The sequence below is a fragment of the Capsaspora owczarzaki genome, assembly GCF_000151315.2.
Source record: "Capsaspora owczarzaki ATCC 30864 unplaced genomic scaffold supercont2.9, whole genome shotgun sequence".
Lineage (NCBI taxonomy): Eukaryota > Filasterea > Ministeriida > Capsasporidae > Capsaspora > Capsaspora owczarzaki.
This window is the reverse complement of record NW_011887300.1, coordinates 1,079,477-1,099,392: the sequence shown is the minus strand read 5'-3', so window position 1 is coordinate 1,099,392 and position 19,916 is coordinate 1,079,477. Positions and strand designations below refer to the sequence as shown.

The following is a 19,916-nucleotide window of genomic DNA, read 5'->3' as shown; positions in this document are numbered from 1 at the left end:
AGCCCTCTTGTACTCTCCTCGCTTCCACGATTGGCGACTGCTGACGACCTACAGACCGTGTTTGGCTTGCTGACCAGCGGACCGGAGTTGGAAAATCAGCTCGCATCTCTACCGGCACTGCCGACTGAGATTGCCGACCTCATTATGGACGAAGCGTGTTACTGGCAAGGCGTGCAGCGCACCAATCGAGCCTGTTATTTTGATAGTCTGAGCGTCACTGTGCCAACGAGCAGCACGGGGAATTCGATCCGTGTACAGGCAATGCAAGTGCTTCTTGACATGAAGCATGTCGATGCCAACGACTCAGAGCAGTGCGTTGTTAAATTGATTGTCCGAGATGAGCAAGATGCTGTTCGATACGAATGCACTGCGAAACCGACTTTGGTCGATTCGACTCTCAGGCGTGTGACAATCCTGCCAGCCAACCATCCTGTCATGCGACAAATGCGCGAGGGCTGGAAGGTTGACTTTCAACCCAGCAAGTGTACGGGCGGTGGGCGATTCGAGTCGCTTCATGTCGGATATATTGAAAGACAATATGCATAAACCATGCGAATGGAAAAACCCATATTGTTCTGAACACATTGAAAATCGTACTACGAAAGTTAGGGCATCCGCACAAAGCACACAAAGTAGATCAAAAGCGGGCGAGTGATTCAGTGAATGAACTCGAAAGTTGTTGTTGCTGCGACCAAGCTCTCTGCATCGTTCCACTTTGCTCGGCGAGTATGAACATGAACGTCAAGAATAAACGAGCCGAGGCGAATACGATGGCGCAATGGCATTTTGTCACTTTTTCGGGGTTTTAGGTTTGGTTTATTGGTTCTTTCGTCTCGACATGTTCAGTTGCGGTCGTCAGTCTCAGATGCTCGGTTCCACGTCGCGACAAACAGGCGCTGGAGCACCAGCTCGGCAAATGTAAAGACAGACTTCATCCGCCAGTAATTGACGCGCCGAGACCGCAATTCTGGGTCTGTGGTGGTTGCCATGTTGCTGCACGACTCAGAAGCGAGTGCAACTGAATGGTTGAAATTCTGTCAAAGCAAAACAACGACTGAACCGAATTGAAATGGACGACAAACAGACAGTAAACATTGGTTGCTGGAATACAATACAACATCCCAGCCAGAGGGAGAAGAACACACACACACACACACACACACACACACACACACACACACACACACACACACACACACACACACACACACACACACACACACACACACAAACACATGCAGAGTGTCAACGGGTGGACGCCGTGCATAAAAACTTGTGGCCGTTCTGCTGCCAGTCGCTTCGTTGACACGTCTCGGAGCAGTACTTCGCCTGCTTGCATCGTCCGCACGTCATGAGTAGAGAGGCTTCTTGCTGCTTGAGGCAGAACCAACACAGCGGGATGTGATCACCAATAAACAAGCGGTGCTGAGGGTCATCGACACGAATGCATATCGGGCCCGACTGTGGCACACGTGCCAACGGAGAAATGATCTTGATAACTCGGCCAGGCACAAGCAACCTCTCTTGCGCCGCAGAGAGGTTGTAGATGCTCAATATGGCCGGAGCTCGCGATGAGTCTTCGACAATATACGAGATGGGGGTCACGCGAAAGCCACTTCCCACAATCACGCACTCAACGACACGGTTGTGATACAGCCTTTCGACGCAAGGGAGAAACATCTCGTCGATTTGAATCGGGGAGAGGGGCAAAGTGTCAGCAGAGGTGATGTGTTCGCTGGGTGTTGTGAATGTGAACGTAGGCTTGATGTGTTGGGCCTCCTTCAGAAACTTCACGCGCGACGAGCGATACACTTCAAGGACCTTGGAGGAGAGACCACGCGGCATTAAGGCTTCAGGAGCACGAGGTCCCGCCAATACATGGCCGCCCTCTTGAGGGACGGCAGGGTACCGCTTGGCGAACATGGCCAAAAGGTCCTCGAGCAGCTCACGATTGGGTGACTTGTGGCGTGGCTGCAGAAATCCCGGCAAGGTGTGCTGTGCCGCAATGCCCAGATCGAGGAGCGTTTGCGCTTCACGACAACTTTGCTCGACAGAATCATGGCGCATAAGAGCCAGGATTCCCAGCTGAAAGTACGCTTCGCATACTTTACGATGACCAAGGTGTCTGTGCTCGAGAAATTGCATGAAGAGTTTGCGCGCTTGCTCGGGCTTGTCACAGATCCGGTACGCAGTGCCCAGTGAATACGTCACGTCAAGTCGCTCAAGGTCGTTCTCGCTGCGGTTGGCCACGATCTGGAAGGCGCGGCGCAGATAGAACAGTCCCTTTTCTTTGTCTTTGTCTGAGGAATCAAACATCAGCTGGCACCCGGTCCGCAGGTTGAGGAAGCTGTCCTCGCAGTATTGGTTGGCAGCCGAGATCGCGTACTCAACCTCTGTGCCAGACAGCAGAGTACGTCTGTCATGTTCCAAGGTCTCGTCTGGATGTGATTGCTCGAGAATGACTTGAAGGACTGCCGCACTTTCCGGATCACAAACAAGCCCGCCGTCAACGGTACGCCTGGCGCTCGCTGCCCGCGAAATGAGGCGACGCGTGCTGTCGGCTGTCACTGGGTTCCTGCGAAATTCATCGATCGCAGCGATCAGCTGACGCTTGGCACTGATCAGACTGCTCAGGTAGACAGTCGGCGAGGCGATGGCCTCCAGCTCGTCCAGCGTGGGATACTGGTTGAACGGTAGCAAAGTCGGAGGAGCGCGGAGCCGAGGCATCATATTGCAAAATTCTTGGACCTGTTGAAGGGCTTTAGGGCCTACTCGTTGAATAGTCGATCGAATCTCCGATGCCAACGCGGTAGCTGCATAAATGCCAAACCTTTCGGCCGTGTCTGCCCACTGCGCTGCGCGTTCCAACATGCCCAAGTCGCGTAGTAGCAAGCTCATGTTGGTCATACTCTCATGGCTCCCGGCTTCAACTGCAAGGCGGAAGTAATCTCGCGCGAGCGCCCGGTCGACGGGTAATTCATCGACGCCCTCCCAGTGATACAGGCCAAGCATTTTGTAGCCCATGGGCGCCTCGAGAGCGGCAGCACGCTGGTAGTAGGTTAACGCCAAGCGTAAATTTTTGGAGCAGCCGATACCATTGAAGTGATTGTTGCCGAGCGCAACAAACGCTAATCCTATCGCGGCCCGCTGGTCCTTGAACTCCTGGTCATCACGAATCGGGACTTGCGTCGCTTTCTCAAACCAGGCAGTTGCCTGCGCGATGTCTTGAGCAACTCCTTGCCCATTCATCAGAAAAAGACCAACGTTGTACATGCCAATCGCGTTGCCAAGCTGCGCCAGACGCAGAAAGAGTGGATAGGCCTGTGCAAACTTGCCATCATCTCGCAACTTGTGTGCTTGGACGTTCAGCTGGAGCTCCTCCATATTAGCAACTCGAGTGCTTGTTCGGTCAACTGGCGCTCAGTCATAGAGGACAAGGGTGACGCAGACGATTCAGCGGTCGCTTGACCGCCCACTCGGGCCACGTCTCGCTGGCGGAACGGAGACTCGGCCGCATTCAGAAATGCCGCGGAATACGCTGAATTCTGGTCCTCCCCACGTTCGATTATGGCGCGCTCAAGGCGGCACTTGTCGAGCAGCTCGCGTGCTAGGCGTTTCTCGGCAGTACCCGGCTGGAAGCCACTGTACGCGCATTCGGCGTGCTTGCAGGCCTTGGTGTGCTTGCCGCACTTCAGATACGCCTCTGCCAGACGGAGGTGTGCCTTGAACGCCGGCGTGCCCTGCAGAAGCGCACGCTTGGCATCATGCTTGGCCTCGACGAAATGTGCGAGTTTCAGATGAGCCGTGGCGCGGTTGGTCAGGAGGATTGCAGTAAGCTCGAACGGATAATGCTCGACGCGAAGGAGGGCAGCGGTGTAGCACTTGATGGCTTCGTCGAATGCGTTTTGCTTGAACAGCTCGTTGCCAGCAGCCTTCTCGCGCTCTGCAGCCGCGACGGCGTCTGGTGCGGGCGCCGACACTCTGTGCAGTGTTTCGATGATGCAGGCGTCGAATTCGGCGGCATCCGTGGCCAGTTTGTCGACGAGGGCTGCGCGCAGTCCGTCGCGGATTCTCGCGTACTCGAGCGGCGTAATCTCAGACGCCGTGGCATGAGCAAAGTCGTTGCGATACTCGACAATCTCGCGGACTGCACTGCGATCGTTCTCGCTGAGCGGCAACACGTTCAAGAGGATGGATGCAAGCACAGTAGTGTCCCAGGTTTCCGGCTTTCCGTTGGCAATCTTGGGACGCTGCTTCTCGCAAACATTTGGCGGAAGCATCGCGAGCAGAGCTGCACCCGAGCGAGTATCGTGCGTCCATGCAGTCATCGTGGCTGGGGCTGCTGCAGAGGCTGAAGCATGAGATCCGTTGGACGGTCCCGCAGCACACGCGGTTCGGTCGTCCTTGCCCTTGCTCTTGCTCTTGGCCTTGGACAGAGGAGGCAGACCGGCGACACCCGAACCCGCGATAGCACCAGCGCTTGGTTCGGCCTTGCATTGGGCGTCCCAGGTGCGAACAAAGAGCTTTGCCAGGAGATTGCGTGTCCCAGGTTTTGGAAGCGTTGTATTGGCTCTACTGTTTCAGACATCTAGCAAGATTTCTGAGAGAGTTAGACTGGCCTACAATTTGAACTGAGTTTGAGTTTCTCTTTCGTTGATTCGAGCAATGTTCCAGCGATAATCCGCTCCCAGTCTCTTTTTCATTTCCTGAATCGCAGCGACAATCCATATTCCATTCAGCGAGTGCGCTTTGCACTGGAAGCCTTCTTAACGATCGATTATGCGTCAATCCAGCATGGCACGACCACTGGGATTGAAATCTAACGGCAACCTTCTCCATTGTGATAATTCTTGATCTATTTTCATTTGACAATCTGTTGACAGCAATTCTCGGTACAAAATGCAACGAGCGACTTTCAGTGAGCAATCTGGGGAGCACTATCGGCCTTCCAATTGCCTCTCGCGTGCAATGACAGCTGGCTCAAACTCGATGAGGATGGTTGTACCATTCTCTGTTGTATGGGCGGAAACGCGTGCGGGCTGGTGCGGGAGTCAAACAAACAAACGACAAACAACAGGCAACAGACAACAAACAAGCAACAACCCAGAGATCAGCAACGAAAACAGTCAAGGGATTGAATTTTGCTCGTGAAAACGTCCAAGGCCTTACAAACATGGCGCCTTCAAGAATGGCTTCCACGACACCAGCGACAAACGCCGCACAGTTGAGTCCGTAGTCCTTCGGTACCGAAATGAACCGATTGACCAGCAGATCTTTATCCGAGATCATATCTGTCAATGGCAGAGAAACAGAGACGATTCTCCATCGTGAGCCAGGTTTCATTCATTGCAAACTCGATGTTGCACATCGCGCGGTTTTCTTCCTGGCCCCCCCCCGCCTTCATACATGTATCGTCATTCTCGGACTGGGCCTTTTCAAGCAAGTCGGCGGGTTTGCCAAACAGCGTCTTCCAAACGACCGAGTTGATAAAGTGGAGAATGTTGATGAGCCTTGTTTCTCGTTTTGCGCCCTTCTCGCGTCCATTGAGCAACTCAAACATGCGAATGCCGACACGTCGACCGATTTCTGACAATCTGTGTCAAGTACAGCATTTAAGTTAGTTCCCAACAGCAGTATTCCGAACAACTATCCAGAAATTGGAATATTCTCATTCAAATGCTCATCTCGTACGCCGCCGCACTCAACCCCACACATCAAACGTGTTATTCTCAACTCTCCAAACCCCCACAAAAACAAACAAACAAAACTCAGACTTGGTTATCGACGTATCGAATTGCCATTGAAAGAGCTTACTTTCGCTCGAGGCCGGTGTTTGACTCGACGCGACCTTGGCAGTACTGAATGATCTCCGAGAACAAGAATGCAAACGCACTGATCGAGACCTGTGCTCCAACAAAGCCAGTGGGCTGCAGAGAGTGAGCGACGCGGATCAACAATTTGTATGGAGTTTGCATTGCGGGGTCGTTCCAGCGCTCAAGTTCCCTCCAACCCAACGCCCCCAACCCCCACCTCCGTCATCCAATACAAAGGGGCGAACACAGATGCTTCCATGCCTCGTTCTTGCCGCGGCTCAGCGGTCGGTCGACAATGTTGAGTGGAACCGACTGCGCGTTCGGCTGCTTGCTCTTTGACATTGTGGTAATGTTCAAAATGGAGGACTGGTTGGTTGGAATAATGCACAATATCATGCTAGTTGTTGATGGGAAGTGAAAGAGAGCGAACGAGAGAGAGAGAACAACGAGATTTGAGTCTATTCGTTCATCGAATTTGAAATCCACAAGCAGTCGAACGTGAGCGCTTCCCCGAAGCTCACTGCAATCAATAGAATCTATCACACAAAATATCCAATGACGCATCTATCCTTGTTTTGAGGCCGATCGGAAACGCAGGGGCGAGCCTGCTTTGTTACGTTGTTACTGCGAATGAACCTTGGCGTAGTAGGCGCGCGTCTCGTACACGAGCGTAATCTTGCCTTCAGCGTCCTTGTACTTTGCGTACAATGCGCGCACAGCGGCAACTGCACCGTCGTAGTTGGGATGCGTCGGAGCCGGGAAGTACGACGACGACTCTTGGCGGCGAAGAAATCCTTCCTCATCAAACGTTTGCGAGTTGGAGCTCTTGAAGCACTTGATCTCGCCCGGGCCAAAGAAAGCAGGCAACCTAAAGAAAAAGAAAGAAAAATCCAAGCACACACACGCATGCATGCATTGGTCAGGACAATAGAGAGTCGCAAAATATTAACAACCAAAAGCGCTCTGAATTCTCGGGCTTGATATGTCAACTCGTCTATTCGCTGGGTCTGATGTGTTTTTGTTGTTCGTGTGAGTGAACAGTGTTCGTTCAACGCTATCGATGCAGCCCAGACACGGCTTATGTAGCGAACGGGTTGCGCGGTTGTTTGCTTCAGTGATCTTAAATCTGAGGATTAGCTGGGTCGCTGGCCAGATCGGACTTGCCAGTCTCTCGGAAAGGTCAGAGAGCAGCACAAGCCCCCCCCCTCCCCACTTCTGCCCCTTGCTCCCCACACACGCACTGTGGCCAAATATCAGAGTTGGGGGCACAGCGTCGACCAGAATCACTCCACGTAGTTCTGTGCAAATTTCCCCCCGACTTACTTGTGCTCTTCCAAGGCGCCGTGGGAGACCTTGGCGTAGTCGACTGCATGCTTCACGAGCAGCTGGTCGAGGTCGGCGTTGAGCGGATTGTTCTCGGTGAAGCGGTGGTTCCAGACTGCAGCGAGGTAGGCGCCGGGCTTTGCAATCCGCAGCAGCTCGGCCCGGGTCTGCGCCGGATCAAACCAGTGCATGGCTTGGAACGCCACAATCAAGTCCGCGGATGCGTCGGGCAGCGTCGTGGCGTGCGCAGAGCCGTCGACAAAGGCGACTCGGCCAGCGGCAGTCTCGTCCGCCAGCGACGCCTCGGCCGCAGCACGCATGTTGGCACTCGGCTCGACGGCAAACAGCTTGGCAATGTTGGCGCTGTTCGAGAGCAGAAGCTTGGCGGAAATGCCCGTTCCGGCACCCAGATCGACAACGACGGCACCCGCCGGCAGGGCGCCAATCGACTCGAGATGACGCACCACCTCGACGGGATACGACGGGCGGTACTTGACGTAGTTGTCGACCTTGGAGGCAAAGCGAGCTGCGTTCGGGATTTCGGACGACATTGGCGAGTGCGGTTGGCTTTTGGATTCAGAAATTGTGACTGAGAAATTGAAAATGGGCGCTGAGAAATTGAAAACGGATTTGACAGCTCGATCAAAAGAGAAGAACCTGTCAACCAACCAAGCATCCGCAAAGCGAGGCAAAGCAAGCAAGCAAGCAAGCAAGCAAGCAAGAAATCACTTTCAACCGATTTGTGGATGTGCCTGACCAGCCTAGCCGAAGCTGGTGCTCCGGCGTTTGGTGTGAATGTACCCTACCGACTCTACGATGGAGTGTAGCAAGGTGTCTCAATGTATTCGAAGCAAGCGGGCAGTTTACATCCGCATGGATTTTACATATTGTCTTTCAATATATCCGACATGAAGCGACTCGAATCGCCCACCGCCCGTACACTTGCTGGGTTGAACGTCAACCGTCCAGCCCTCGCGCATTTGTCGAATGACAGGATGGTTGGCTGGCAGGATTGTCACACGCCAGAGAGTCGAATCGACCAAAGTCGGTTTCGCAGTGCATTCGTATTGAACAGCACCTTGCGTATCTCGGACAATCAATTGAACAACGTACAGCTCTGGGTTCTTGGCACGAACATACTTCATGTCAAGAAGCACTTGCATTGCCTGTACACGGATTGCATTCCCAGTGCTGCTCCTCGGAACTGTGACTTGCAAAAAACGTTCATCGTAAATGTTGCATCGGGTTCTTCGCAGGCCTTGCCAGTAACACGCTTCGTCCATAATGAGATCGGCAATCTCAGTCGGCAGTGCCGGTAGAGATGCAAGCTGATCCTCCAGCTCCCGTCCGCTGGTCAGCAAGCCAAACACGGCCTGAAGCTCGTCAGCAGTCGCCAATCGTGGAAGCAAGGAGGGTACAAGAGGGCTACACTGGTTGCCAATGCTGTACCACGAACAAGCAACATAAGTGAGTATCAGTCAGCAAGGGCCACTCCATCGGTTGAAAGCATGACTTGATAGGACAAACGCCCTACTAAAAATCAGTCAGAGTGGGATTGGACTCGAATGCATCAGCAATCGCTTGAATACCAACATCGCCAATGCAATTCCATGACAGACTGTCGCTCGATCGGTGAGTAGGATGACGGCGTAGCAAGCTATGGCTGATCCTGGTTCAATATCGGAGACGAGCAACCTACTTGAGCCATGCCAGCGTCTTGTTCACTTTGAATGCCTCAGCAAGCGCCTGTGCTCCAGCACTGCCAATCTGATTTTTATCCAGGCTTACCAGATCACCTCCGTCAGAGAGTGTACTGAACACCCTCTATTGAAATCGCCCACGCCCGAGTATCGGTCAAAGTGAGATGCCTTACTCGAGCCTGGTCACTGTCTTGTTCACTTTGAGCGCCTCAGCAATCGCGCTCGCTCCAATATCACTAATCTGATTCCCGCCCAAACTGTTCATTCCTTCCAACAATGAGCACTCGGTCTGCTTTACTACCATACGTCACTCAAAGTGAGATGCCATACTCGACATCGGTCACTGTCGTGTTCACTTTGAATGCCTCAGCAAGCGCCTGTGCTCCAGCACTGCCAATCTGATTTTTATCCAGGCTTACCAGATCACCTCCGTCAGAGAGTGTACTGAACACCCTCTACTGAAATCGCCCACGCCCGAGTATCGGTCAAAGTGAGATGCCTTACTTGAGCCTGGTCACTGTCTTGTTCACCCCGAGCGCCTCAGCAATCGCGCTCGCTCCAATATCACTAATCTGATTCCCGCCCAAACTGTTCATTCCTTCCAACAGTGAGCACTCGGTCTGCTGTACTAACATACGTCACTCAAAGCGAGATGGGTTACACGACTTCGGTCACTGTCTTGTTCACTTTGAGCGCCTCAGCAATCGCGCTCGCTCCGGCATCGCCAATCTGATTATCCCAAATACTGTTCATTCTCTCCGTCGATGAGCACTCGAAAAATGCTCCTAACATGCATCAGTCAAAGTGAGCTGCCGTACGCGATCCAAGTCACTGTCTCGTTCACTTTGAGTGTCTCGGCAAGCGCGCGCGCACCAACTTCGCCAATCTGATTCTGCCAAAGACTGTTCATCCCTCATCATAAGTATTCTGAATACCCTCTGCTGAAATCACCCACTCCCATGCACGAATCAAAGTACGGTGTTTTACTCGACTTGGGTAATTGTCATGTTGACTTTAAGTGCCTCAGCAATCGCCTGCGCTCCAGCATCGCCAACCTGTTCCCCATGTCGACTATCCATTTGGTCAAGACACACGTTGTTATACTCTGCAATACATTCGATTGCTTCTTACCAGAAATAACGAGGTGTATTCTTGACCTTGTCGTACAACTCGCGCTGGCTCGGCGTTATATTTTGATACGACAGCATTTTGGATCTTCTCGTTGAAAATAACTGGAAGCCGCGAACCTAAAAGTAGCTAAATGTCACAACGATCCATTTTCACCGCGGCTGTTTTCAGATTCGTACCTGGCACATATAGGCGAGCAAGATGGTGAAATAATGTTGTGTGCAAACCTGAGTCTCGTTGGACTGGTCCATCAAAGCGCGTCACGTTGACCGGCCATCAATTCTTTCTGCCTGTTATGACCGGAAATATTCGAATTCCCACCAAGGCATGCTGGAATGGATGCAAAAGTATCGCATGCATAAAGTCATTGTGAAGAACGAGGGCGAGTAGGCCAGAGCAGAGAGTCTTGAAAACCCCTTTCCGCTCAAATACTCTCTCTTCTCTCATCGTTTGCAGTGAATGCCAGGACTGCGTACTTGAATCAGCCATCCAACAAACAAACAAAGCAGGCAACAACCCACAACCCAACAAAGCAATCCAGCCAATCGTTGTCTGTTCTTGTGGGGATTGCGATTTGAACCCACCATTTGTTTGTTTTTACCATCAGCAAGGGAGGAAAAAGCCGCTTCTCCACAACATGGACAGCCAAGCGGCAGTCAAAGTGATTGGCGGTTGTCAAGCGTTGGTTTTGTCGACGCGTGGCCGGCGCGTGGCTGTTTGACTTTTTGTTTTTGTTGATCCTTTTGTTTTCGTTTTGTGTTTTTTTTCCTTTTCCTTCCAGTTCACTCTCTCATTCTTTGCAAACAAGTAAAAGCCAACAACAGCATTGCAACACTCAACGCTCGAATGAGAGCGAGTCCATTTGATCTCGTCTCTGATAGCAGGCAATAATCGAGGGAATGACAAACGAAAAACAAGAACAAACAAAAACAAAGTGCGGTTGGGCGCGACACAACACACTCCCGCACAAACTGCCGCAAAAAATGCAGACGGTGCTTTCTTGCCCTCTGCCCCACTTTGGAAAGCGCTCTATAGCTTCAATCAAGCAGGAGAAAGAGCGACGGAGGGGAAGCAAGGAGCAGCAGGCCGGGCAGCAAGCGGAGCCGGGAAACCCAGCAATCGGAGCAGAAACACCAAACCGCTGGTTGGTGCGGGGGTTTGAGCGTTGATGCTGCGGGAGGTCGCGCTCTTTCCTCCCGCTCTCTTGAAGTCGGATTGTTGTCAACCAAACACAGTGGGAAACGATCAACTTGGGGATGGAGAAGGTGGTGGTGGTGGTGGTGGAGGACTGGTTTTGCAGCGTCGGCGTGACTCTTGGGAAAAACCGCATTCAGCGTCTCGGCCGACACACGCCGACACGTTTTTCGCTCTCTCTCTCTCTCTCTCTCTCGCACATCCAAATGATTCGTCCACACACTCACATACACATACACACATATATATTTACTGTCGCTTAGCACGGTGACTTTGCGGACGACTGGTTGTTCAATAGCTGCGTGCTCACCTTTTGGCTCTTGATCAACAGATGACAACAAAGGGGTTTGCCTTTGCCTTGCTGTTTGTGCTGCTGCTCTGCGTGGTCCATCACGTCCAGCCGGCACAAGCCGCCGATGCTTGCACCGTGTGCAGCTGCTCGGGAACTACTGTCAATTGCATTGGCAAGTCTCTCACCGAAATCCCAACCGGCATCCCGTTGTCCACAACATACTTGTACGCGTTGCTGTTGAATTTGGCGTTGAAGCGTGGCCCTTCTCGGTCGCCTCACTGACATCCGGCCGATAGAACTATGACCAGCAACCAAATTACCAGCATTTCTGCAAACGCATTCACAGGCTTGAGCGCGCTGACTTGGCTGTAAGCAAGCAACAAAGTCGTGTTGCAAATCCCGCACCGACGACTCTGACTCGTTTGCGCATCTGTGTCTGCAGGGACCTGACAAGCAACCAGATCACCAGCGTTCCTCCTGCTGCATTCTTCGGCTTGACCAAGGTGATTCAACTGTAAGGAAAGACGTTGAAGATTGCGCACAAAAACAAAAAGCTGACTCGTTTGCGACATGTTTCCGTAGGAGTCTCTTTGGCAACATGATCACCGACATTGCTGCAAACGCATTCACAGGCATGGCTTCGCTGACCATGTTGTAAGCAAGTCAAGACAGGAAGAATCACACACGCAATCAAACAGCTCACTGGTTTTGCGTCACCATCTGTAGGCAGCTGGCTAGCAACCAGCTCACTGCCATTTCTCCAGCCTGGTTTACAGGCCTGAGCAAGTTGACTCACTTGTAAGCAAGCAGCGACACAAAGCATTGAACCCTGCGAGCAAGTGACTCACTCGGTTGCGACACGCGCTCTGTAGGCGACTCGATGCCAACAAGTTCACTAGCATTCCCGTAAACTTATTCGCAGGCCTTTCTGCGGTAAACACCTTGTAAGAAAACATACAAGGACAGGCACTGGTCGTAATCAAGCACCACTGGCTCATTCCTTTGCGCCTCCATTTTGCAGGTATATTGACCACAACCTGATCTCCAGCATTTCCGCAACCGCGTTCGCTGGCCTGTCTGCACTGACTTACCTGTAAGCAAGCAAACCCAAAAGAGTGATGAGCCAAGCACCACCGGTTTTCTCACTCATCCACTATCTGTAGATCCTTGGATTCCAACAAGATCACCAACATTGCGTCCAGCGCATTCACCAGCATGACTGCGCTGTTTTACTTGTAAGCAAACCAAGCAGCCATTCGGCACGGATGTTAGATTTGCCTCTCACTTTGTGGCCCTTGCAGGAGTTTGAATGGCAATCCCTTCACCACTTTGCCGCCGGGGCTGTTTAAGGGCCTGAAGAACGGCTTGATTTTGTCGTCATACTACTGGACCTATCTGAGCCCCAACAACCTGACCTTCGGTGGAAACACTGTCGCTCCGCCCAGCATGTACGGCACCGCATCCCAGCCATACCGTAAGTTTGAGAGGTGGTTGCCGTCCCCACCCCTCCTTGCATGATTCCTTCTTGCTGATATGTTTTCGCTGCAGAGTGCGATACAACCTGCGCGACCTGCTATGCCTCTGGGTCCAGCGCGTGTTGCGGGACCAATTGTCTGACCTGCACCTCGTCCAATAGCTGCACTCAGTGCTACGACGGCTATAACATGATGGTCGGCTACTGCCTCGCATCGGCTGCCACCAACGCATCTATTGCTTCGGCTGCCTCCATGGCTTCAAACGCAATCACGCAATCTGCCTCAGCTGCATCGGCTGCCTCGGCTGCCTCGACCGTCTCTGCATCGCTTGCGTCAGCCGCCTCGACCTTGCCTGCTTCGCTCGCCTCGGTTGCCTCGGCCGCCTCAACCGTCTCTGCATCGATCGCGTCGGTCGCCTCAGCCGTGTCTGCTTCGCTCGCATCGGTCGCTTCAATCGCATCGTCGCAGTCTGCATCGATCGCGTCAGTCGCCTCAATCGCATCGTCGCAGTCTGCATCAATCGCGTCGGCTGCCTCTATCGCATCGTCGCAATCTGCATCGGTTGCCTCAGCTGCTACGGCTGCCTCGGATGCCTCAACTGCCGCCGCCTCGGTTGCTTCTGAAGTTTCCGCCACCTCGGCGTCGGTTGCTTCCCTCGCCGCTGCATCGACTGCTTCGATGGCATCTGCTGCAGGCGCCTCATCCGCATCTCTGGCTTCCGACGTGTCCGCTACATTGGCATCCTTTGCTTCTCTCGCTACTGCGTCTTCAGCGTCAATCGCATCGCAAGTCGCCGCGTCTGTCGCTTCTGATGTTTCTGCTACCTCGGCGTCCTCTGCCTCCGTCGCGGCCGCCTCTTCTGCTTCGATTGCATCTGCTGCACTCGCCTCTTCCGCATCTGTCGCTTCCGATGTTTCTGCCACCTCGGCGCTCTCAGCATCCGGTGCTTCCCTTGCTGTTGCGTCTTCGGCTTCAGGTGCATCTGCTGCAAGCGCCTCATCCGCTTCTTTCGCTTCCGATGCTTCTGCTGTCTCGGAGGTCTCAGCATCCAGTGCTTCCGTCAATGCTGCATCCTCCGCCTCTCTCGCTTCGGCATCATCTGCTTCATTTGCATCACAAGCGTCTGTATCAATTGCCAGTGCTGCATCTGTCTGGCAGACATCGGCTGATTCTGCTGCTTCTGCTGCATCTGCTGCTTCCAGTGCTCCAAACGAGTCAAGTAGTGCAACTTCTGCGGCTTTGATTGGCGGAGTGGTTGGTGGCGCCGCCGCTGCTCTCCTCTTGTTGCTTGTGCTGTTGGTGGTCCTTCGGCGTCGTCGCTCACCAAAGACATCGGCACACACCAACACGGCCACCAAGCTACGTGAATCGACATCAGACCCGACGTACGAGTCTGTTCATCACGACACTGTGGGAATTCTCGACAACCCGACCTACGAAACGTTCAACCATCCGTTGTACGAACCGATCGGCTCCACGACCCAGGGCCCCGTGCTGTATGTCACAGACGCGTCTGCATCCAGTGAAGCGCAAGCATCAGGCAGCGGTGTCGAGTACGCCAATCCCAAAGAATAGTCTGTTTTTGTGTGATCAAACCCGAAACGCGGCGATTGATGCCGCACCTTCGTTCCAGCAGACGGCGTGTCTGTTGTTTGTTGTTGTTTGCCATGTTGTTCGAATGCTTTTCTAGATGCTTTTGCCTCCCCTTGCATGCCTCTCTTCCGCTATGTCATCCTCGTGAATTCTCGCTTGGATTTTGTTTTGTGTTTTCAATGTACAATTCAACTGAAGGCTCCAAAGTGCTGCCACGAGCGCTTTCACTTGAACCCTTCCACATTGTCTCTCGTGCCCATTGCATGGTCGTCAAATCCGCCAAGTGCATGCCGCATCAGATCTTTGATTCTCAACAAAATCCAATCCCATTCAATTCAGTTCAGTCTTTTTCGCTTCCAATCTCGTTTTCCATACGATGAGTGCGCGCGACTTTGTGACTGCGCTTCTGGTCGCCGCCGAGCGAGCTGCGCGCCTTGCTCGCGAATGCCGTGCCAATGCGTCGCTGTTTGCGCTGCTGATCGAGGAGAAGAAGGCCGACGCTGCCAACAAGCGATTTGCGCAGGATTTCAAGACGCTCGCTGACGTGCTCATCCAGGAGGCAGTCCGCCACGAGCTTGCGCTCACGTAAAGCCTGAAAACAAGAGCGAACACCAGAGGGGGAAGGATTGCCTGTTGCCGTCGTTTGGGGTACAGAGCAAAGGGTTTGGTTGGTTGGTGGAGGGAGTGGTTGGAGATTGTTGAAAAAAAAAATCTCAGAAATCGAAAAAATCATTGTACTGTTATTATCATAACAAGCAAAAGATAGAATAGCGATGAACGATTGTAGACCCAGTTTTGAGTGATCAGGCTATGCTTTGAACGCTGGAACATTTTACAATCTCAGATTCTACAAATCTCGTCAAAACAATGCGCTGTTGTGCCTCACTCACATACATCTCCTTTTTTAAACTCGTCTCCTTCGTTTGACAGATTCCCGGCAATCAAAGAGCACGTTCAAGGCGAGGAAAACAACACATTCACAAACACGCTGGGTGAAAAGGTCGTGCTCGAAGTCCAGGCGACCCAGGAAGCGACCCAAGCTCTGCTGCTGCGCGTGCTCGACGGGAATGTCGATGCTGCTGCGGCGCTTGCAAGTATTGTGCACCAAAAGATTGAGCTGAGCGACTTTGATGTCGACGGACTGCTGGCTCAATCGTTCGCGGCTTCGCATGCCGGCGCTGCTTTTGAGACGGCGACCATCGATGCTTCTACACTGGGCATCTGGATTGATCCAATCGATGGCACAAACGAGTACATTCGTGGAGCGCTGGTGGAGCCGCAAGGCGGCATCTTCTCGGAGGGCCTGCCAACGAGCGTGGTGCTGATTGGCGCCTTTGAGCGCGCCAGTGGGTTGCCTGTTGCAGGCGCCATGTGCCAGCCATTCTACCCGGCGCCTGGAACGAGCATCACTGCCGGAAAGTTTGTCAGCCGACACTTGTGGGGCATTTGCACCGCTTCCGTCACCGCTTCCAACGCCAAGGAGTTGATTGCGCAAAACCACCGCCTGCACCGTAGCCACACCGCTGACGGATCTCTCGTCCCGGTTGTTACCATGAGTGGGAGCGAGTCGGACGCGATCAAGGCCGTTGCTGCCAGCCGTGGCATCCAAATCCGCGCCACGTCTGGCGCTGGCTACAAGATGCTGACTGTGGTCGAGGGCGTTGCCGACGCGTACTTTCTCTCGAAGGGTTCCACCTACAAGTGGGACAGCTGTGCCCCACACGCCATTCTTCGGTCGCTCGGCCGTCAGGGTGCAGTGTTCCGTCGCCCCGCTGCTGCTGCCCCGACTGAGGCTCGCGAAGTTCTCTACCAGGCCATGGACAACCCGGCCATCCATTCCTGGGCCAATTCCGACGGTGTTCTTGCTGCCGACTCGCGCGCCGCCCACGACACGTACGCGTTCTTTTGGTCGGTGTAATGACAAAATGTTTAGACATCATGGAAGTTGAAATGCAAAACAAGAATAAAAAATGACTTTAGTGTACAAACATGATAAAATGACATTCTCGTCATGTCCATCTGATTTGAGTTATTGGGGCTGCTGCTGCTGCTGCTGCTGCTGCGAATGGGGCTGCTGCTGCGAAGGGGGCTGGATTGGCGCGGGAGGCGACGACGCAGGACTAACAACGTCCACAACCATGGCCGCCATCTGCAGACGCTTGCTCGGATCCTTTTGCGTATTGAGATACTCGGTATAGGCTGCACGCTTGGCTTGAGATCGCTGTCGCTTTCGATGCGCGTTGGATTCAATGTGACTCTTCCACGCGTCCGCGCCGTACAAATCGCGCTGGCACAGCTTGCACACGTGCTTGACCATTTCGACAGGCTGGTAGGGCGATGACGGTATCGTCGTCTTGGCGAGCTCGAGACGGTGCTGGCGTCGCGAAGCCAGAATGGGGTCGGGCAATTCTGCGCGCGGCTGAAGCAGTGCCTCGACAATCCTCGAAGCCGGTTGCAAAGCAGTCTCGTCCCACTTGGACACGTCTGTGCTATCAACAACATAGACTCGGAATGCGGCCTTCAGGGCTTCTGACGACTCGGGCCAACAACGGCCAGCTTCATTGGACGGCGGCAAATCTGAGGCCTCTTGCACGGGTGCGGCCGCGAACGGCGACGTCCAATTGTACGGCAAGAGTCGTCGGGTAATCCAAGATATTTGCTTGTGCGAGTACTTGCGCGTGGCCCGTTTCATTTCGGCCAATGCGTCGTCCAACTGCTGTTGCTGGCTGGAGACTGCCGACGCGCCGCGGCTTCCACTCAACGTGCGCGATCGCTTGATCTGCGGAGCGCCGTCGTTGGCCGACCATGTGTCTGGCGAATCGCCTTTTCGACGTGCTCGCGAAGTGCCATCAGCCTGGTCGGCCGCCGCGAGCGCGGGAGGCTGTTCGGGGTTGCTCCTGCTTCTGCTGCTGCTGTTCGAGGAAGAAGCGGCCTGCAGCCACTCGGACTTGAATAAATCATCAAACTCTTTAAAGCCAATCGCTTGAAGAATCCCCTTGGCAAAGTTCATCTGAGCAAATGCCTGGCCGTCAGGCGCAGGGTAGCGCTGATGCCAGGCACGGAAGAAGCCGCGGAGTTCGTCCATCAGGCCCTGCGATACCATGTCCACGACTCGGTTGTCCAGTCGCTCGTCGAGCACGGACTGCTCGCAGTCAATCCAGATCATTGCGGTGCGGGCAAACCGTGGAGGAGGCCGCGACCCTGGCATCACAGCGGCAGCGGCAGTTTCCGCAGGCTGCTGGTCGGAATCCTCGTCACTCCCATCGTCGCTCCGGACAGCTGCTTCATTTTCGCCACCAGCGTTACCGTCCGAGGAAGAGGCAGTCAGGGCGTCAACCCCTCCAGTCGCAAGCGATTGCACAACGTTGTGCTGCGACTTGAGAATGTCGCTGTGCTTTTGTCCATACTGGTGAAACACCTCAATGCTTCGGCGCACTTTGCGCGCCGAGTTTGGATGGAGCCGACTGGCCATGACGGGATCGATGCGCTGGAGCTCGGCATAGAGCGCTGCTGGACTCTCTTCGTCCAGATTCGGAAGCAGCTTTTGCAAGTCGGCGGCCGAGTCGTGCATCCGGCGCCAGCCAGCCTCGACGCCCGGCACTTCGTCCAGCAGCACCTTCCACAGCAGAGCCTCAATGTAATAGTTTGTACCGCCGACGATCACCGGCAGCTTTCCCCGTGCATGCACCTGCGCAATCGCGGCGAGCGCTTCATCGCGGAATCGCACGACGGTGTAGCTTTCGTCGAACGGGTCGACATGCGCCAGTAGATGGTGCACTGCACGCTCTTGCTCTTCCAATGTGACCCGGTTGGTTGCGATTGGCAGTGCATTGTATATCTGCATGGAATCTGCGCTGATCACTTCGCCATTGAAGCGCTCTGCGAGCTCGATGGCAAGCTTGGACTTTCCGACGCCGGTGCAGCCAACAATGGCAAGTACCGGCGCATTGATCAACACTGGGGATGCTTGAGGTGCGACTTGGGCGACTTGATCTTGGTCCACATGTGCCACTACTGTGGGCGGAGGAGGCGGCGGGGGATGGGTGGCGGCGGAACTCGAGCTCATCCTCCCGCGCAGAGCCAGACTTGACGATGACGGGAGCAAGTGCGCTGACGACGGCCTGTGATGGGGCGGTTTGAGCGGCTGGGGCGAGACTGGGCGGAGCGTGAAGCGATGACGCACGACTGGCACGACTCGGCTTGCAATGGCGGGTGCTGGGGCTGGGACTCGGCTTGCAATCAGTGCAGAGTGCAGATGCAGATGCAGATGCGGCGGCGGGGGCGGCAGCGGCGGCAGCAGCAGCAACGAGCGAGGCAGAGCAGAGAGAGCGAGGCAGCTCAGAAAAGACCGCGTGGTTGAGCTGTCAAAATCAATAAAACTCAGAACTGAACCCGCTACCATATGAGGAAACGAACGAAAAAACAAAATTGTATTTTCACTTCAATTGGAAACAACAAAAATCAAACGAAACACAATACAACAACGAAATACTGGTACAAGATCGCTCTTTTGACCATCGACAGCCACTCTGGAGCGCAACAAGACGACATCAGCAAAACACAACCCAACGTTGTCATGTTGAGAGCAGGCGTCCCGCTTTTTTAGAGCAGGCGCTGAATGACGAGCGAAAGATCGCCGTTGCACTCCTCGAGCAGGCCAATGTTCCGGTCCACATCGTCAAAGCCAATCTCAGAGAGACGGATGAGCTCGTGCGACCACTTGTGGATGCGCGCGTCAACACCTTCCGCCGAGGCTTCGCGAGCAATCAGGGCCAAAGCGGGCGCTACGGTCGAAACGCCTTCCACGGACGAGCGTGATCGATAGAATGTCTCCATCTCTTGTGGCGGAGCGGTCGCCTCGCGCCCATAGACAGAGTCAGGGCGGGCAAGGGATTCTTCGCCTTGCGCAGCAACCTGCTCGTTGGTGTTGTTCATGTTCTTGCTAGTGCGGCTGGAATCAGCGTCGGCGTCATTGCGAGGTGCCTGCGCCAGCGCTTCCACTGCAGCCGAGGCAGAGTTGTCGTTGTTGCTGCTCGAAGCCTCGTCGCTCGCAGATTCTGCCGGTGCAGCAGCAGATGCAGAAGAGTCGTCGTGCCGCTCGAGAACCTCGGCGATCGCCTCCTTGATTGCGTTAAACTGGCGCTCGGTGAAATCGCCAAAGTCCTTCAAGGCTTCCAAGATTGCCGCAGCCACGGCGGCTGCCTTGGGCTTGATGTCTTGCTTGAGCTGGTCCTTGAGTTGCTTGAGCTCGACAAGCGTCTCCTTTAGTGCCTCCTTGGCGCTGTCCTTGGATTCGCCGCAGCGACGCACAAAGTCGCTTCGCTTAAAATCGTCAAACTTGGCCTGCATCTGGTCCAACGGGCTGGGAGAGGGAGGCGCAGGCGGGGAGCAAGAAGTT

General features: G+C 54.1%; 8 protein-coding genes across 8 annotated transcripts; 2 read left to right on the top strand and 6 right to left on the bottom strand.

Annotated features, from left to right (window-relative positions):
* Positions 1–1,192: 1,192 nt before the first annotated feature.
* CAOG_05722 (hypothetical protein) lies at positions 1,193–4,605 on the bottom strand. The gene is made up of 2 exons (XM_004346345.2): positions 3,477–4,605; positions 1,193–3,378 (listed from the first exon to the last, which is right to left on the bottom strand). Exons 1-2 carry the CDS (start codon positions 4,326–4,328, stop codon positions 1,246–1,248), a joined length of 2,985 nt encoding a protein of 994 aa, XP_004346395.2. The 5' UTR covers positions 4,329–4,605; the 3' UTR covers positions 1,193–1,245.
* A 227-nt stretch (positions 4,606–4,832) lies between these two features.
* CAOG_05721 (transporter particle subunit trs31) lies at positions 4,833–6,171 on the bottom strand. The gene is made up of 5 exons (XM_004346344.2): positions 6,075–6,171; positions 5,815–5,903; positions 5,407–5,594; positions 5,170–5,291; positions 4,833–5,039 (listed from the first exon to the last, which is right to left on the bottom strand). The coding sequence occupies exons 1-5, from the start codon at positions 6,153–6,155 to the stop codon at positions 4,938–4,940; spliced, it is 582 nt and encodes a 193-aa protein (XP_004346394.1). The 5' UTR covers positions 6,156–6,171; the 3' UTR covers positions 4,833–4,937.
* Positions 6,172–6,249: 78 nt separating this feature from the next.
* On the bottom strand, positions 6,250–7,717 carry CAOG_05720 (methyltransferase type 11). The gene is made up of 2 exons (XM_004346343.2): positions 7,137–7,717; positions 6,250–6,681 (listed from the first exon to the last, which is right to left on the bottom strand). Exons 1-2 carry the CDS (start codon positions 7,685–7,687, stop codon positions 6,435–6,437), a joined length of 798 nt encoding a protein of 265 aa, XP_004346393.1. The 5' UTR covers positions 7,688–7,717; the 3' UTR covers positions 6,250–6,434.
* Positions 7,718–7,999: 282 nt separating this feature from the next.
* CAOG_08909 (hypothetical protein) lies at positions 8,000–10,044 on the bottom strand (the record flags this gene model as incomplete). Its single annotated transcript, XM_011272269.1, has 8 exons — positions 8,000–8,579; positions 8,671–8,754; positions 8,836–8,919; positions 9,010–9,093; positions 9,498–9,581; positions 9,655–9,738; positions 9,824–9,907; positions 9,968–10,044. The coding sequence occupies 8 exons, from the start codon at positions 10,042–10,044 to the stop codon at positions 8,000–8,002; spliced, it is 1,161 nt and encodes a 386-aa protein (XP_011270571.1).
* Positions 10,045–10,751: 707 nt separating this feature from the next.
* On the top strand, positions 10,752–14,764 carry CAOG_05719 (hypothetical protein). The gene is made up of 11 exons (XM_004346342.2): positions 10,752–10,771; positions 11,490–11,674; positions 11,747–11,818; positions 11,893–11,964; positions 12,033–12,104; positions 12,177–12,248; positions 12,323–12,394; positions 12,472–12,543; positions 12,614–12,685; positions 12,752–12,924; positions 12,999–14,764. The coding sequence occupies exons 2-11, from the start codon at positions 11,490–11,492 to the stop codon at positions 14,498–14,500; spliced, it is 2,364 nt and encodes a 787-aa protein (XP_004346392.2). The 5' UTR covers positions 10,752–10,771; the 3' UTR covers positions 14,501–14,764.
* Positions 14,765–14,856: 92 nt separating this feature from the next.
* Positions 14,857–16,505, top strand: CAOG_05718 (inositol polyphosphate 1-phosphatase-PA). Its single transcript, XM_004346341.2, has 2 exons — positions 14,857–15,103; positions 15,449–16,505. The coding sequence occupies exons 1-2, from the start codon at positions 14,895–14,897 to the stop codon at positions 16,434–16,436; spliced, it is 1,197 nt and encodes a 398-aa protein (XP_004346391.1). The 5' UTR covers positions 14,857–14,894; the 3' UTR covers positions 16,437–16,505.
* A 259-nt stretch (positions 16,506–16,764) lies between these two features.
* Positions 16,765–18,584, bottom strand: CAOG_05717 (tRNA isopentenyltransferase 1; the record flags this gene model as incomplete). The annotated part of the gene is made up of 3 exons (XM_004346340.1): positions 16,765–16,927; positions 17,191–17,719; positions 17,825–18,584. 3 exons carry the CDS (start codon positions 18,582–18,584, stop codon positions 16,765–16,767), a joined length of 1,452 nt encoding a protein of 483 aa, XP_004346390.1.
* A 536-nt stretch (positions 18,585–19,120) lies between these two features.
* Positions 19,121–19,867, bottom strand: CAOG_05716 (hypothetical protein; the record flags this gene model as incomplete). Its single annotated transcript, XM_004346339.1, has 1 exon — positions 19,121–19,867. One exon carries the CDS (start codon positions 19,865–19,867, stop codon positions 19,121–19,123), a length of 747 nt encoding a protein of 248 aa, XP_004346389.1.
* Positions 19,868–19,916: the final 49 nt, after the last annotated feature.

Excerpts from the sequence above, each read along its gene's own strand:
- CAOG_05718 (XM_004346341.2), top strand. The coding sequence starts at position 14,895 with ATGAGTGCGCGCGACTTTGTGACTGCGCTTCTGGTCGCCGCCGAGCGA. Across the intron at positions 15,104-15,448 it reads CGCCACGAGCTTGCGCTCAC|ATTCCCGGCAATCAAAGAGC; the intron begins GTAAAGCCTGAA and ends TTCGTTTGACAG.
- CAOG_05719 (XM_004346342.2), top strand. The coding sequence starts at position 11,490 with ATGACAACAAAGGGGTTTGCCTTTGCCTTGCTGTTTGTGCTGCTGCTC. Across the intron at positions 11,819-11,892 it reads TTGAGCGCGCTGACTTGGCT|GGACCTGACAAGCAACCAGA; the intron begins GTAAGCAAGCAA and ends CTGTGTCTGCAG. Across the intron at positions 12,105-12,176 it reads ATGGCTTCGCTGACCATGTT|GCAGCTGGCTAGCAACCAGC; the intron begins GTAAGCAAGTCA and ends CACCATCTGTAG.
- CAOG_05721 (XM_004346344.2), bottom strand. The coding sequence starts at position 6,155 with ATGTCAAAGAGCAAGCAGCCGAACGCGCAGTCGGTTCCACTCAACATT. Across the intron at positions 5,595-5,814 it reads AACACCGGCCTCGAGCGAAA|ATTGTCAGAAATCGGTCGAC; the intron begins GTAAGCTCTTTC and ends TACTTGACACAG. Across the intron at positions 5,040-5,169 it reads TTCTTGAAGGCGCCATGTTT|CCCGCACGCGTTTCCGCCCA; the intron begins GTAAGGCCTTGG and ends CTCCCGCACCAG.
- CAOG_05722 (XM_004346345.2), bottom strand. The coding sequence starts at position 4,328 with ATGACTGCATGGACGCACGATACTCGCTCGGGTGCAGCTCTGCTCGCG. Across the intron at positions 3,379-3,476 it reads GCCAGCGAGACGTGGCCCGA|GAGCTCCAGCTGAACGTCCA; the intron begins GTGGGCGGTCAA and ends GCTAATATGGAG.
- CAOG_05720 (XM_004346343.2), bottom strand. The coding sequence starts at position 7,687 with ATGTCGTCCGAAATCCCGAACGCAGCTCGCTTTGCCTCCAAGGTCGAC. Across the intron at positions 6,682-7,136 it reads GGCGCCTTGGAAGAGCACAA|GTTGCCTGCTTTCTTTGGCC; the intron begins GTAAGTCGGGGG and ends CTTTTTCTTTAG.